The sequence below is a fragment of the Tachysurus fulvidraco genome, chromosome 25, assembly GCF_022655615.1.
Source record: "Tachysurus fulvidraco isolate hzauxx_2018 chromosome 25, HZAU_PFXX_2.0, whole genome shotgun sequence".
NCBI lineage: Eukaryota > Metazoa > Chordata > Actinopteri > Siluriformes > Bagridae > Tachysurus > Tachysurus fulvidraco.
In genome coordinates, this window is record NC_062542.1 from 5,836,586 (window position 1) to 5,852,174 (window position 15,589).

Sequence of the window (15,589 nt, forward strand, 5' to 3'; positions counted from 1 at the left end):
ATCACGGCAACAATTACCAATCATCGGCATCTGTGAGTTCTTATACTGTACATAGTACAACAGATAACATTTTCCTCCTTTTATGCTATGCTGCCCTGTGTAATGCGTTTAATTTCCCGACTAGAAGTAAACGAGAGCTAGAATATCTCAGGTAGCATCATCGCCTCTGCTAACAGGCTTCTACTTGCATCCTGTCATTATCATTCCAACAGTATTGGCTTCATCTCAAGTGCTAATCAAGTTAAGAAAAAGTCTGGACCGAGGAGTCTGCCAAGGAGACAAGGCACTAAATGCTAAAGCTGTAAATAAGAACAGCCTGTCAGACTGTGTTCTCCAAGAGGAGAAATTACTGCAGCCAGTGCCAAAAAGCATGCTTTCATCTCCACTAATGGTTAAGGAATAGTTCTCTCCCAAGAAGCTCTGGCATGAAGACACGTATTGCGCCCTAAATGTACTTGGAACACAGCATCTGCTCTATAGGGATATGTCTCCTACTCCTGTTGTACACCATGTCCTGATCATTCAGACATGCTCTAGGCCATGATCGTCTTTCTTCAGAGAAAATGCATGGCATCCCACACTATTTGTGGAAGGGCCCATATGAAAGCATGGAGTCTATTTAGATGCCTGGGCTTCTATGCTAAGGAGATTAGATGAAAGTGTTAGAAGCTGAATGCAACACTGGAGTATTTATTTTACAGGACATCGTTTCAGATATGTTTTTTGAGTCTCATTTCAAGGTTGTTCTACAACATGAAATATAACTGTAAAGTGCTAAAAAAAATATATGACATGGCACACTTTAATAAATACAAGGACGGCTTTAAGTTTTTCTGGACATACCACAACCTTCATTTATGAGTTGAACTACTTTAAATACAAATATCGTAGGTTTAAATGAATGCACTAGTTATAATACGTTATAATAACGGTTTCTATAGAAACAGCTAATTCACTGGCACACGTATGGCATCTATTGTTATTAAACAGTGCTCTGGTGAAGCGGAATAAAAAATCTTCAGCTTCTGTGTGGTAAAGGCATCACACCAAAACATCAGTATTTCATGATAACTGCCTACTCCATTGTGTTTTATTTATTCCTTTCTTTATGGTATTAGTTTTGTGACAAAGAACCAAAAATTCTGGAGAATGGAACTGTACAGAACAGATAACCTGTTAGCTCGGTTTGTTCCTCTTAATAACCCAAAGGACAGAAAGTGCCCTGCAATTAGCATAATTTTTGCAGGCAACGTGATGAAGAACAACGGTTTCCATGGGAACCATGGCCCTAGACAAGTTAATCCATCATATTTGTCAGGCCACATATTCTGGCAAAGAAACCATGTGTGCTACATTTAAAGCAATTAAAACACAGAAGGTGGGATGCTAGAGCACTTAATATTATAGTGTTATTTCTAATGAGAGCTCCAGCAGGTGACTGATAATAATTTGATTCAGGTTCAAATGACAGATTAAATGTAAAGCTAAAACTGTATTCACGATATCACGTGGATGAAATAGTTATCCAGCTGATTTGACTTTCTTACTTACTTAAATGTCTTATTGCACTCAGAGAGCATTAAACCTGGTGTTTATTTCAGCTCAGACTATTACCATATTCATGTGGCTACTCAGTAGGTCTTGTTTCTGGGAAATGCATCCCAGTACAAGAGAAGAGAGAATTGAAATATGGTAAATAGGGACATAATGTCCGAGCACTAACTAACCATTACTGGCTTTGTCCACTGTCAGTCAGTTTTCTCATGGTTTAAATGTTTTGAGTTTAGAAAATGCAAGTACTAATCTATCAGGACATTTGTCATTTGGTCCACACATCTGTTCAGATGACAAAAATCTTCACCTGCCTTTAATCTTAACACTTAAACCTCTGTAGCCAGGACCCTAAGGAGCAAAACGGGCTGTACTCTTGGTTGGGATGGGTGGCAGATGCTCAGTAGCCGATACTGAGCATGCAGGGCCGTCAAGTATCATGTATTGAGAGTGACAGTCATGCATTTTGGTCTTTTGTCACGCTCTCCCGCCACACATTGTATTTCTCACAAAAACGTACTATTTATCATATATTTGATATGCCGCAGCACCCAAAATGTATCTGTCCGAAACGCCGTCTCTATGGAACTGGGCAGGAAACAAGCACGTCTCCCCTGGAGTTCTTAGTCGAGCCTGACACATATCAGCCAATCAAAAGAATAGGCTACACAATAGCCAATCAGAAAATAGCACTATTGTATCTGGGTAAGATTTAACGCAACAACCAATGAAAAAAAAGAAGCAAATCCTCGAATTGTTCAGCATCATCCTTTTTCACCCACAGAGAAAACCACTGAAGCTGCGAGCCTCACTTTGAGCACAGAGCAAGTCATGATCTCCTGTTTTAATGTTACAACAAATTCACAACTTGTTTGACACAAACAATGACATTTTAACTGCTGTAAGAGAATTTGTCCCAGATAATCAGCATCAGTTTTGCATGAGTGTCTGTAACTTAGCCAACAGTTTTACAGCCTGTTCACTGACAACACCTGCTCAGAACAAGTAGTCTAGGCCAGTGGTCCTCAAACTGGGGGCCCTGAGATGGCACCAGAAAACATCTGAGTAATAGAGGCCCCTGGTTCCTTTTTTCAAAGGTGACTGGATTGAACCAATTTGTGAGGCTATCAAAGATCGCAGACTTGGTTTTAGTGCTTCCACATTCTAATGCTGATGCCCAGCGGGTGTTTGGGAGTGGGGTTGGTGATGTCACTCTTGCCTGTCTTTTAAACTTGAGAGCCCTTTAAGCATGTGTGAGCTCATGTATGCAGAAGAGGGCTGATAGTTTTTTCCTCATCATAGGCAGCAGTTTGGAATAGATGCTGTTGGATGGATTCATGTGTGTCAGAGGAAGAGTGTTAGCTGTTAAATGTGATAGCAGGGTGGTGGGAGGGTGAACTAAAAAGAAAATGCCTTTCAAAAATTAAACAATACATACTCGATTTACCAGAGATTTACCAAATAATTAACAAGTACTGAAAAAATAAAAAAATTATACGCAATTACAAAATTTCCGGCAGGATTTGAAGGCAGATTTATACCCTGATGTGCCAATTCTTGTCGATTGTTTGACATTTTCACCGTTTTTCCAAGTTCATGCTCCTTGCTGTTTCATCTTGTGCTTGTTTATTTAATTTCCACAATTACTTGGCTCCAAATAATAAATTTGTTTTACACTATGCCTCCCACTCCAAATCACGCTTACTACTAATCATCTTTAGTGCCCCTTAATTAACGTATTTTGTAGATCCTGTGCTTCATGAGTAAGCAACTTGAGATTAAGAAAGCTATAAAATATAATGTATTATTATTACTACTTTTGAATTAACATGCTCTCTAATAAGATTTTTGAAAGGATCCTTGAAGAATTCTATGGATTGATGGCTCTATAAACAACATGCATTTAATTCAGAGAAATCTTAATGAAAATTAGTGATCTTTTTTTTATTATTGCATAAATTTGCATGTTTGCCTTATATGGTCATGGTTTAGTAGGCTAATTTATTTTTACTTTTCCCCAATACTAAATGACGGAACACTGGCAGGCAAAAATATTGTTGTTCTACTCTACAGACCACAAATGTCATTACAGTACATTGGTTAAGATTTGAATAAATCCGGTTTAAAGTGAGTCATTAGAGTAGTTGTGAAAGACAGTGATGCGAAATACTCTGAGAAAACTAAATCTTTTTAAATACACATAGTGACGTTCTTGCTGTTCTAATAACCCTCTTCTTCAATAACTACTCCTTTATTAACTTTAGATAAGAATAGCTTTAATGATGTCACGTCTCCAAATTCCCAGTGAACCTACATTTCTAATTGCTTTCTAATTAGGTTATTGTTGGTCTTATGGGTCCACTATATGCAGTACAAAGACTGATAAATTGGTAGCTTGTTAATATCTCTGTACATCTACCAGAATGTTCTCCCCTATCTGTGCAAATCTTGGGGAAATCTTGTCCTCAACGATCTCAGGTCTGTACTGGCCCACGTATCTTATGCGTGACTACGCATTACCACTTGAACAGACCCATTCGAGCTGAGCAACCAAGCGAGAGTATACAAACTAACAACTTCTATCTTAATATAGCATTCAAGGCTGGTACGCTATCATTCTGAATATCCTACACGGTCGTCCCTGGAGCATTAATATGCCATAGCATTAAATTTCTCTACCCAGTATTCTAATCAAAGGTGAGGTTTGAGGCATCAATTTATAATGTATGCCTGTTAACTATACACGCTCAACAAAACAGCTTCCTCAATTTTTTTTAGAAAACAAATCTAGCTAGAGCCATCTGAAATATCTAAAGGTTTGATACATTTGAGCAAAATAAGCAAAGTTCTTCCTGACATTGTCCCAAAATTGAATGTTTACTGACTTTACTGAAAAGATTTATGATGGTTGGCAGTACACGTGCCTTTCATCTGACAGAGTTTCTCGTTAGTATACCCAACTAAATAGACAATACGTTCTCATATATATGTTTAAATTTAAACCATGAAACTCTAAACTAGACGTTTAAAACAAAGAAAAGCTATAATATATCGTTTAAATGGCATAATCATGGGTTGTAGTTTGCTATATCCACTGTATCCACTGTACTGTTTTCCTCTTGACTTGTACTGTATAGAGGAATACACTCTCAATAAAAGTGTATTGCAAGCTAAGGATATTCATATTTCTTCTTCTTTTTCTTTTTTTTTTGCTTTTAATAAGAAAGCAAGCCTAGATATATTGTGCATGTTTGCCTTATATGATAATAGTCAATGGCTCCCCATTTACTGATATTACTTCTTTTCTGGCTCATATTTGTTTCAGTTGTTAGTCATACGATTGCATAAAAAGCCCATTCCTGCTGACACATGCTCCTAAAATATTGCACAACCCTTTGCCTGAAAAAAAAAAAAAAGGTCTACAATTCCACCAGTGTGCACGGTGACATAATTTTTCATTTTGATGAATGGATGCTTCTTAGCAAACAGTGGGTAATGAAGCGAAACATTTCCCCATACTGGAGCATTAGAAGAAAGAGTGGGCACATATACTGTATATACACATAATGCTTTCAAACACTTCAGCTCAGCCGAGCTTGATGTTCTTGTTATTAAAACACTGTACACATATCTGAGAAAATGTTAACTGAGCCATCCATCGTGAACATGCACTCATTTAGCCGGGTGTCCAGTGCACAACAAGCAATTGGATGAAGGGTACAGTGCCATAGATAGTGCCAAAGGTCTGTGTACTGCTCGTAAATGATTAACCGCAAACAGTCTGGGTGATTACAACACTGAGCAGAGTTCAGTTTGACAGATTGTGGCAATGCCTGTGTTTGTTGTATATTCTTTCAACAAATCAACCATCTAACACTAAGATTTGGACTTTCCAGAAACAGTTTATGCCCAAGCCTAACACGAGCTGTTGTGGATTATCTCAGATGTGTACAGTAGATGTGGACCTAAAAAACTGCTGATGTAATCCTGAAGATTTACAAGATGCTTATACTAAACCTTAATAATATCAGTGTTCGAGTGCTACATGGTAGAGGGCTGCATTGGGATTGGGCTCCCGCGGGACCCGTGGGACCCAACGCAAATCTCGCGGGAGTGGGCGGTTTCACCTTTGCCCCGGGCGGGAGTGGGCGATCAGAAAATTTAGCAGGAGTTCCGCGGGACCCGGTGGGATTTGGCGTGTAGCCTAATAATAAGAATGGAGTCACACAATGATGTTGAGAAGAAGATTAACAGTTGGTCTTTTAATTGTTAACAGTTAATCATTTGGTGCGTGTCTGTGTATCATGCAGTACGTTTAAAAAATAAGGTGCCGCTAGTTGTGGTTTTGTTAAAACGGTTAATGTTTTATAATAAAAAACAAATGTTTTTGTCAGGTGTGTTGCTTTGGTTTAGTATTAATTTATCTTATTTAAATGCATGTTTAATTTTGTTATTCTGGACATTAGCCTGAACTAATAATTAGTCTGATCATTTGTATACAATCAAAATTTTCACAAGCTCTCAAGAAAAAATCCGCGGGAGTGGGCGGGAGTGGACACAAACATTGCGGGTGCGGGCGGGAGTGGAAAACGCAGCTTGCGGGCGCGGGCGGTCCTGGTCAGAATTTCAGGCTGGTGCGGGTTTATAAAAAAAGTCCCGTGCAGGGCTCCACTACATGGTCTTTTTTTCATCATGGCTTGTTTAATTGGCTTGAAATTAAGAATCACATCAAAGCTCAAATCAAGATGTATTTTATCCCTTATCTGATGGTACAGCTTGTTTAGGCTTAATTCTAATTTTCTACTATTTAAACCTGTTTCTAAGAGATTTGAACAAATGAAATGATATCCGTTTAAATTCAACAAAAATTGTGTCCTCATGAAGGCCAGTGAAAAACAGACAGACAGAAAAAAAATGGCAAAAGGAGAAAAAAAAGGAAAGGCCTGGGATACAATATTAGATACACAAGGTATCTAATGTTTAAGACACTTTACCTGAGGTCATTGTCTGAGAACCTCCTCTGGTCCGCTTCCTCAATAGACTCCGCCTCTCTATCTAGTCTATACGTCTTTGCCTTTCGACTGCTCCCACAACCATTGCCCACCCCTCCCTCCTCCTCCACCTCATGTAACACCTCGCTAGAGAGTTCATCCCCCTCCTGGGAGAAGCTCCGCCCCTGCATCGCTTTGCTAGGACAGGGAAGACCGCACGTCATGCAAAACAAAACAAAAAAAGGAAGCATACATACAAATAAATAAACAAATAAACAAACAAATAAACAAATAATTACAACTGTGATGGCACGGAGTCTCATTTGGATTGTAGAATAATTATTAGCTATTTTCTAAGATATTTATATAAGTGATGGAGAAAATGTGGCAAGATACTCTGCTTGGTAAAAATCTATTAGAACCTGAGACTTAATACAGCGTATTAATAATTTGGCGTATTCATAGTCGTAGTCGTTGTTTGCCAGTGATTGGTGTCTATTAAAATAAAGTTCAGATGTTTGGCTCCAGTGATGCCTATACAGAACCAAACCTGAACTCTCCAGCTCACATCCAGGAAATGAATTGTTATTATAACATTTCCTGAATTTGTAAAGGAAACAAGGACAGGGGTTTTCATCTTCGACAACCCCGGACCTTCTCCTTAGTTTAAATAACAATTAATATTGACTGATTCACCCATCTCTGGCAAACGTCCCCTTGACCTCTGGTCATGTCTCACCTGATCTTGCGGTTGCCTCGAGGCCGCTCCGACTGAACAGACATGTAGCTAGCGCTGCTGAAGCGAGAAGCACTGCTGCTTCTCGACACAGCGGACACGTCGCTCATGTCACTGTCGGAAGATTTGGCCGAGAGATTGTCCATCCCGAGCTTCCCGTCCCTGCCGGAATGCTATGGAGAGAACAAAGGATACACTTAGACCACCATTTGTAGTTGATTATATAGTCATTAATATAGATTAATTTGTTTTTTTTTGCAAAGATGTCACTTTCTGACAGAAATGTCAAAAATACATTTTCTTTAGCTATCCATCCATCCATCAACCGATCCTTCCAAACTACCTTTATACCCACCATAATGTGATCTATCCATCCATCAGCTGATCCATCCATCCACCCATCTTCAGTTATGCTAATGAAGGATATATGGATCATCATATGATCTGTCCATTTATCCATCAGTTGATCCATCCATCCCCATCTACACACCATCCATCTGTTTATCAATCCATCTAAACTACACATACTGAACATCCATTATACTGTGATCTAGCCATCCACCAGTCCATTAAACCTCCTACACAATGATCCATACGACCATCCATTGACCAATCGAACTTACCCATACTTATTATTTACAATATCTTTTAACATAATTATGGTCTCAGAGAAATTTAACTCCCATGAATATTTCTTCATCCATACTTCTATCCATCCAACCATCCATCTATCATTTCAGCCTTCCTATACATCCATCATGTTGTGATCTACTCATAGATCAGTTGATCCACTTATACATCTACATACCCATCCATCCATCTATCTCCCTATGCATCCACCCAACAAAGTAACCCATACATTCATTATTATAGATTTTATCTATCAATCAGTTGATCTATCCATCCTCAACCTTCTAACAACCTCCGTCTGCCATCTTTCATTTCCCAAAAGGTTCAAAATAGAACTCAGCTAGAACACTTATTTATTCAAAGAACCTTTCAAGAAGGTGTAAATGCAAATCAAACCCGGAGAAAACACAAAGATGAAAAATCACCTTTTCCTATCAGCCTTTTTAACACTAATTTCACTCGCTGTCTCTGTCGTCTCTCTCTGTCTCACTTGCCATCTGTCCGCATTTCCACCGAATCTTTTAAGGAAGTCAGTTTCACTGTACTTGCGTGTCACACTTTTCTTTCTTTTCACATTTTTTCAGAGCAGGCAATGAAGAATTGGTTTGCTCGAGCATTTAAACACACATCTGCCTGCTTACATAACATTGTCCAAGTGTACATTTGTACGTTTTGACATTTTCTCTGCAGGGATATTAATTTTCAGAGATGGAAGCTGTGACTTTCCTGAGATAAAAAGTATCACTTAGTGTTCCTTAGAAAAAAATACTGCAGTATAAAAGTAATAAAACAATTAGGAACATCAGCTTTTTGAATAGCTTTTTATTTCTATAATAAAAATATTGCTTCCCTGTTTGGATTACATTCACATAGTGAAAGATTTAATTTGGTTAAACAATTTTATTTCCGATGTCCGCTATACATTGAGAGCATTATACAAAATATATCTTTTAACCTCTATATCTTTTACGCAACCTGGCCATGTTTTCAAACAGTTTTTTTATCCAGTGCTGAGGTTAAGCATATTATTGACAATAGCTAGTGGAAACCTTGTGCCAGTTCCTGAAGTAGACAGTATAAGTGTTCGTTTATCCACAACTTACACAATTCAAAATGACAAGTCCTGCATGTTTTGGTCATGTTTTTATTGAATCACTGGTGTTGTAACAGAGGCCTTTTTTAGACAACCTGTCTCGACCACCGTGATAATAAACAGTGTCCTTCATGATACTTCTTCTCGACATGTTTTTAATCACAGGTTCAAACAAAGAATAATGGCTAGGTTTTGGATGATACGAGACCGCACAGACACAGCAGGAATAGAACAGACTGTACGTCGCGAATGCGTAAGAGTTCATTATTTTTGAGTTCTTAGCAAGACCACTGGACGATGTGTCCTTGTATGACTGTAGAAAAGTGTGTTTAAATCATCCTGAGCTGGCCAATTTGCAAAAGCACCACAACGAGCCGATAATTAACTCGACTGTGTGTGGTGAGTTTAAACAAAGCTGTCAGGATGCTCGGGAAGCGGGAGTCTATTTTTAAAGAAGTAGGTTGAGATGTTCTTTTACTGGAGCTGCACAGTAAAGCAGGAATCTATCCAAGACATTGACCTAAAATGTAAAGTCTAAAATGTAGGGCTGTTTTTATTGAGCCAGTTATTTGAAACAAGTTATTTCATTCTTTAATAAAGATATTGCTAAGATATTATATGATATTAGCTGTTGTCAGTTCTGAAGTAATGTCATGGCAAATGTAGGCAACAATATGTAGTGTCGTTCAAATTTGCAGTAAAAAACATGTTCCTCAACTTAATAATTAGTCTTTTAAAATTCTTTAAAAAAAATACTTACATTTTTTTAAATAGACAAACAAGACTGTCGTCCTGTCCACATGGTTTCTATCATTTTTTGTTACAGATTAATGATTAGTAGAATTTTGTGTATTGTCTCAGGGACAAAAGGACGGAACTGTGGTGGATATTTTTACTTTAGAGATGTTTGTAAGGCCTTGTCCTTCTATGCCCATGACTGTTAGTTATTGTGACTAGAAATTGTCATTGCCAGCGGTTGTTTTCTTAGATTATGAAAAGGGCAAAGGGGACTGGAGACGAGTTGACGTAACTTAGGCGTAAACAGCTTCTAGTAGACCTTTTAGTAGACCTCGGTAAGACAATATTAGCTTGATCAGGAGATGAGCAGGCGTTATGCATGTCCAATGATTGATGATGTTTTGCTTTTACATGTCTTCCTTGTTTGAAACCTGTCTATAAAATCTTGATGTAATCAATGATCGGGGCCCGGCCTTACTCATGCTATATAACCTTTTTACTCTTGCCCGTGCCTACCAGTGTGATAATTTATACTTTAAATCTCTCCAAACTCAAACTTCCACAACAACCTAGACATGGTTATTGTATTAAGTCTTTTTTATTTATATAAATTACTGTACTGTATATTGAAATAATTTGACGAACCGAACTGATACAAAAATGGCATGAAACCTGTTCGGGTTAACTGCTTTATATCGGTGTCTGTCTGCACAGCCTGTAGAAAGTAGAAGTGTGAAATTTGTACACGTTTGTGCTTTTCTCGGATACACAAACTGAGGAAAAATAAGTGAGATATTGTGTAAAATATGCAGTACACATAGATCATCCATGAGTGTGCATCAGAGTCAGTGGGTACTGAAACACGTGCCAGCATCAAACAGAACAGTGTGAACTCGTACGTACACGGTGTCTGAGCTCACTCCATCACTCACTCGCTCAGTCATGCTTTATGGTATTTCATATTCTAGTAGTGTGATTTGGTTGTACGCAAAATTTTTCTACAGGATAACGACTTGAACGAGCAGCTGTAAAGGTGGCTGAGGTTTTCGTTTGTAGGTATAACCACGCAGCTCTGTGACTTGCCTTTGAGCGGTGGTCTTGCTCCAGGCGGGAGTCAGAACCTGTTCCCTGCTTGTACTTGTCCACCTTCAGCTTCATCTGCCGTGTCCTCTCCTCCATGTCCATAGCACCTGCAGACATGAAACAATGGTGAGTATGTGTAAAATGTGAGTGTGTGTGTAAGTGTGTGTTGGGGAAAGAAAGTGGTTATAAAGCCTGATGATGTTTGGTGTAGGAAAAGCTTGGATGGTAAAAGCAGGACAAACTACAACAGGACATATTACTAGCTCAGTCGGGAATGCGATGGTGTGTGATCAAGACAGATAAAGACATATAAAGACTGGATATAAAAATTTGAACATTGCCTTCTTTGTTTAACATTTTTTAAATAAAATTTTTGCTGAAAATTTCCATATACTGAGAGCTACAATGGCACAAAGTTTGGCAAAATCTCGAGTATTGCCAATCCATCTCGAGTATTTTCCCATCTTTGACTCCAGATAAATCCATTCGATATAAATAAATAAATAAATAAAAAAATATCACAAAAAAGATGACAAAAAAGTGCCAATTGAAATGATGTAAAACATAAGTTACTTTCAAAAGCCAAAAAAGATCCCAAAACCCTTGCATCACTTTTTTTGTGAGCTGTTGCTATAAAATCCCATCTTAGAGAACAAAACAAACAAACAAACAAATAAATAAATAAATACACCATTTGTTCCACTGAAGCTCTTGTGCTGCTTTATGCTGATTCTTGAATTTCAGCAGGTTTATTTTAAAAGGAAGTTAAAAAAAAACAAAAAAAAAACTTTCAGGGCATTGTGCAAGCTGCTAAGTTGTGAGAAGCTGTGTATTCTCATTTTCGGCTCGGCAGGAAATCAATCTACGAATCCATCTTTAGTGCCTTGGGAAATGCTGAATCAGTGAATTTGCTGGGAAGAATATCAATCCCATGGGGCAGAGTGTTGCTGTCCTTTTAACACATTCTTATATTATTAGTAATTTATCTGATTTGCATTGTAATTGTGTAGTTATTCAGTATAGAAGCTCAAAAAGTTTAGTACTGTAAGTCTACTGTACTACTGCATCATATATCAGATAGTCCATATTCAGTATATCAGATAAAGGAACTTTAAAAAATATTTATATATTTAAGATGAAAAAAAATCTAATAATTATTTTCTTATCATAGGAAGTAAAAGATCTTGAGTCACAATCCTTATTGTGGCGTCTTTTCCGATACGGATTCCATTAAAACGACATTCGGGCTCGATTTCCTCATCGGAAATCTCTTTTTTTTTTTGGCATCAATGACGCCAAAAAAACAACTTGCCTACCTTCGTCTCTGTTCTCTGGACTTGTTTTCTCTCTGTCTACTTTGCGTATATAAAGATGGTGATGTGAAAGCAAGATGGGGGGAAGGGGGGGGGGGAGAAGGGGAAACAAAGCAGTTTATGAGATTCCAGGCAAAATTAGACTAGAAACAATGTTAAGAAATCCCACATGCCTCAGGATAAGAAAGACATCTCAGCAGTTCACTCAAACTGACTGATTGATGATATTGATACAGTATGAAGCTGGGTTTCTTTCGTGACCACTGACTTCATGACAGAAAGCTGATTATATTAAGCCGGATGGAGGTTAATATAATCTATCCATCGGCGGTCTATACGGTCAATGCGATCACGCTGTAACAGGATAAAGCAAAACAAAGCTTAGGTCAAGAAGATGGAACTGAAATGGTGAAATATGGAGCTCTGGGAAAAGCTGTAGAGATTATGGTAGTGGGGTCAAAAGTAACCTGCATTAACTTTCCCTAAATAACGGAGCCTTAGGCCATCCTTAAAAATATTTTGGTTTGCAGTAACAGTAAAAAAAAAAAAAAAAAACGGTCGGTAGGTAGGTCTATATATATTTTTTTCAAGTTTCAATGTAAAAAGAAAGTACAATTTTGGTGATGGTAATTACGTATGTATGACTTTAAACAATTTATTTATTATTATTGATTTGACAGGGACAAATGCATAAAAAGTTAAAACTGAAAGTTAAAACAGAAATTACAGAATATTAAATCAAGAATTTAGAGCTATTAAACAAAATTAGCATATTGTGACGTCATTGACTGGGTCTTCAACCCGTGCCTTCGGACGCATCATTGCAAACCTTATTTTGATGCTGGGCACAGTTTTCCAGAACTTCGTGCCAAGTTAAAGCGGTGTCGAGCTGTTTTAATGAATTTCTTTAGATGTATTTGAAGAGTAAAAAAAAAACACAAGGAACACAAGCTCATTTTCTGATGTGTTCTTCTATGTTCCACTGTTTCGTCTAGCTACTTTGGACAAGTACCTTTATTGGTACCTTTGTTTAAGTATTTAAACCCTTGTGTGTCGCATCCTCATACTGTAGGAAGTATCAGTGTTGTATCCTCGCCATTACATTGTTCTACGTCTTGTACGCCTTTTTCTTGTTTTGTAGTTTCTCTATTTAACCATAGTCTCAATGCAGATTTAGCTCCTGTGACATTGACCATAATTTCTATTTCCTGTTTCACACGTTCTCATCCTAGCCCAATATCCCGTATGCTGTTTGCTCGACCTTTGTCTGTTTTCTTGTTTCGATGTTGCACTGTGTTTTTGTACTGTATCTGTATCTGCCTCTGTGTATCAATCCTGCCCCGTGACACTTGTAGTACTACGGTATTTTCTTGCCCAATTTTCAATCACAAAGCGCAAAATCCAGCGCTCACAAAAATATTAAAAGGACTGTTTATAGCATAAACTATAACAAGTAGCAAAGTCCATAACATTAACATACAAAATATACCCAAGTAGATTTTATTATATTTTTCTGATCTACTTTTGTTATATTCTTTTATATATTCTCATATTGTATTCATTGGTCGGAACTTTGTATGATCGTGTATGTGAGAAATAAAATTAGAATTTGAATTGAAATTAAATGCAAATATAAACAAATAAAAAAAAATGCTGTCATTTGGGAAGAACTGCAATTATTTTACAAATCACTGTGACATAAGTGAAATAAAGTTCTTCTTCTGGAAACGTCTCATCACCACACTGTTGATTTTTGCTCTGTAACAGTTCCATCTCTGTAAATGTTTCCATATACTGCATACAAATCACTTAACTGACACAGGATTAGTGGCCAGTTTCAAATGTTCCTGCTGCTAAAAGTTCTAGTTCTGCATAAAACTTTACCTGATAACAAACATATGCTTTCGACTGAGGAAAAACATATAATTTTAAAAGTATAATTTTACTGTATATCAAAATGAGGCAATCATTTGTCTCACTTGTTAAAGCTATAATAAGGGCTTTTCATCCTGGGTCATTAGAAACTCTGGATAAACAGAATCCTGGGTTAACTTGTTCGAGGTTTCACACTTCTCATACTTTATCCAGGGTTAACAATTAATCCTCTATATTCTTAATCTAATCCGAGCAGGTATTGCTATCTTTCACGGCATTGTAATTTATACAACCGAGCAATTGAGGGTTAAGGGCCTTGCTCAGGGGCCCAGCGGTGGCAGCTTGGTGGACCTGGGATTCAAACTCATGACCTTCCTATTAGCAGTCCAACAACTTAGCTAATACTGAGCTAATACGCCATTGTATCTTTGCTTACTTTGTTGTTTCTGTGTATGACCCTTGCCTGTTTATTCTCTTTATTGCTTTTCTACATTATAACATTTGCTGGATTTAGAAGACTTGCAGACTGTTTATTCTGGGTTGTTGTTTTTTTTAATACTTTTTCTTAACTAACTTTTTTTTTGCCTGATGTTTTTGCCATGATTTTCATTAAACACGGCGCACGACACATGGATCCTACTGCCCCTTCATTACACCGGGGTAAAAAGTGGTGCTAAATTCCATTTCTAAATAACCAGTGAGAAACCTTCCTTTTAAAGTTTTCTTAATTTTTTTCTTACATGTTTAAATAGGTCTAATCCTGTAGTATACAGTACCTGAATACGTAGTTCATATCAAGCTCAGCTGAAGGGCTGAACTGCGTTATGTTAAAAAAAAAAAAGGAGCAATATCCAGCTTTCGCTTATATCTCATCTACCTTCTTACCTATTAAAGCTGTATATTACATCAAATCAAATCAAACAAAGGCCAGACGAGTGAGACTGTGTGACCCGACAGCTGAGACTGTGTCACCACACACACACACACACACACACACACACACACACACACACAAACACACACACAAACATTTCAGATCCACTTTGAGCTGAAGCAGTAATGGTAATGAGTGAGGAAGACGGTGAAGAAGTGCAGAAAGTCAAGAAGGAGCAGAGAAGAAGGGAAGACAGACCTGAGTTTGTCCATGTAGTCGACTCCCTGTCTTCTGAAGGGGGTTATTGTGGTAAGTGTGGAGAAGGGGGGTCACATCACACACAATACACAAACACAAACACAAAGGACAGGGGTGTAAGAGAGAGAGAGAGAGAGAGAGAGAGAGAGTGTGTGTGTGTGTGTGTGTGTGTGTGTGTGTGTGTGTGTGTGTGTGTGTGTGTGTGTGTGTGTGTGTGTGTGTGTGTGTGCGTGCGTTGAGGAAGGGTGTTAAATGATATGGAAAGTAAGGTTTAGGATAGAGGGAAAAAAGAGGTAACAATACAACAACCACAACAACAACAACAACAACAACATCACCACAAAAATTAAAGGGAAAAATTCACAAAATGAAGCAGAGTTTAGAAATGACAGCGGTGACTTTCTGACGAAGAATCTTCTGGAAATGTTAGAGAAGTGATGTTAATAG

The 15,589-nt window shown here is 37.8% G+C and overlaps 1 protein-coding gene across 22 annotated transcripts in view; it reads right to left on the reverse strand.

The window, feature by feature from the left end:
- Window positions 1–15,589, reverse strand: part of rims2a (regulating synaptic membrane exocytosis 2a) — a 168,004-nt gene that overhangs the window by 35,199 nt on the left and 117,216 nt on the right. For 15 of the 22 annotated variants that reach the window (XM_027171528.2, XM_047808541.1, XM_047808539.1 and 12 more), the window contains 4 exons: window positions 12,139–12,177; window positions 10,823–10,929; window positions 7,282–7,451; window positions 6,546–6,740 (listed from right to left, as the gene is read on the reverse strand). In XM_027171528.2, the coding sequence (XP_027027329.2) occupies window positions 6,546–6,740; window positions 7,282–7,451; window positions 10,823–10,929; window positions 12,139–12,177 (511 nt within the window). Of the gene's footprint in view, window positions 1–6,545; window positions 6,741–7,281; window positions 7,452–10,822; window positions 10,930–12,138; window positions 12,178–15,142; window positions 15,176–15,589 lie in introns of all 22 variants that reach the window. The other 7 variants (XM_047808546.1, XM_047808543.1, XM_047808550.1 and 4 more) reach the window with 4 other exon arrangements.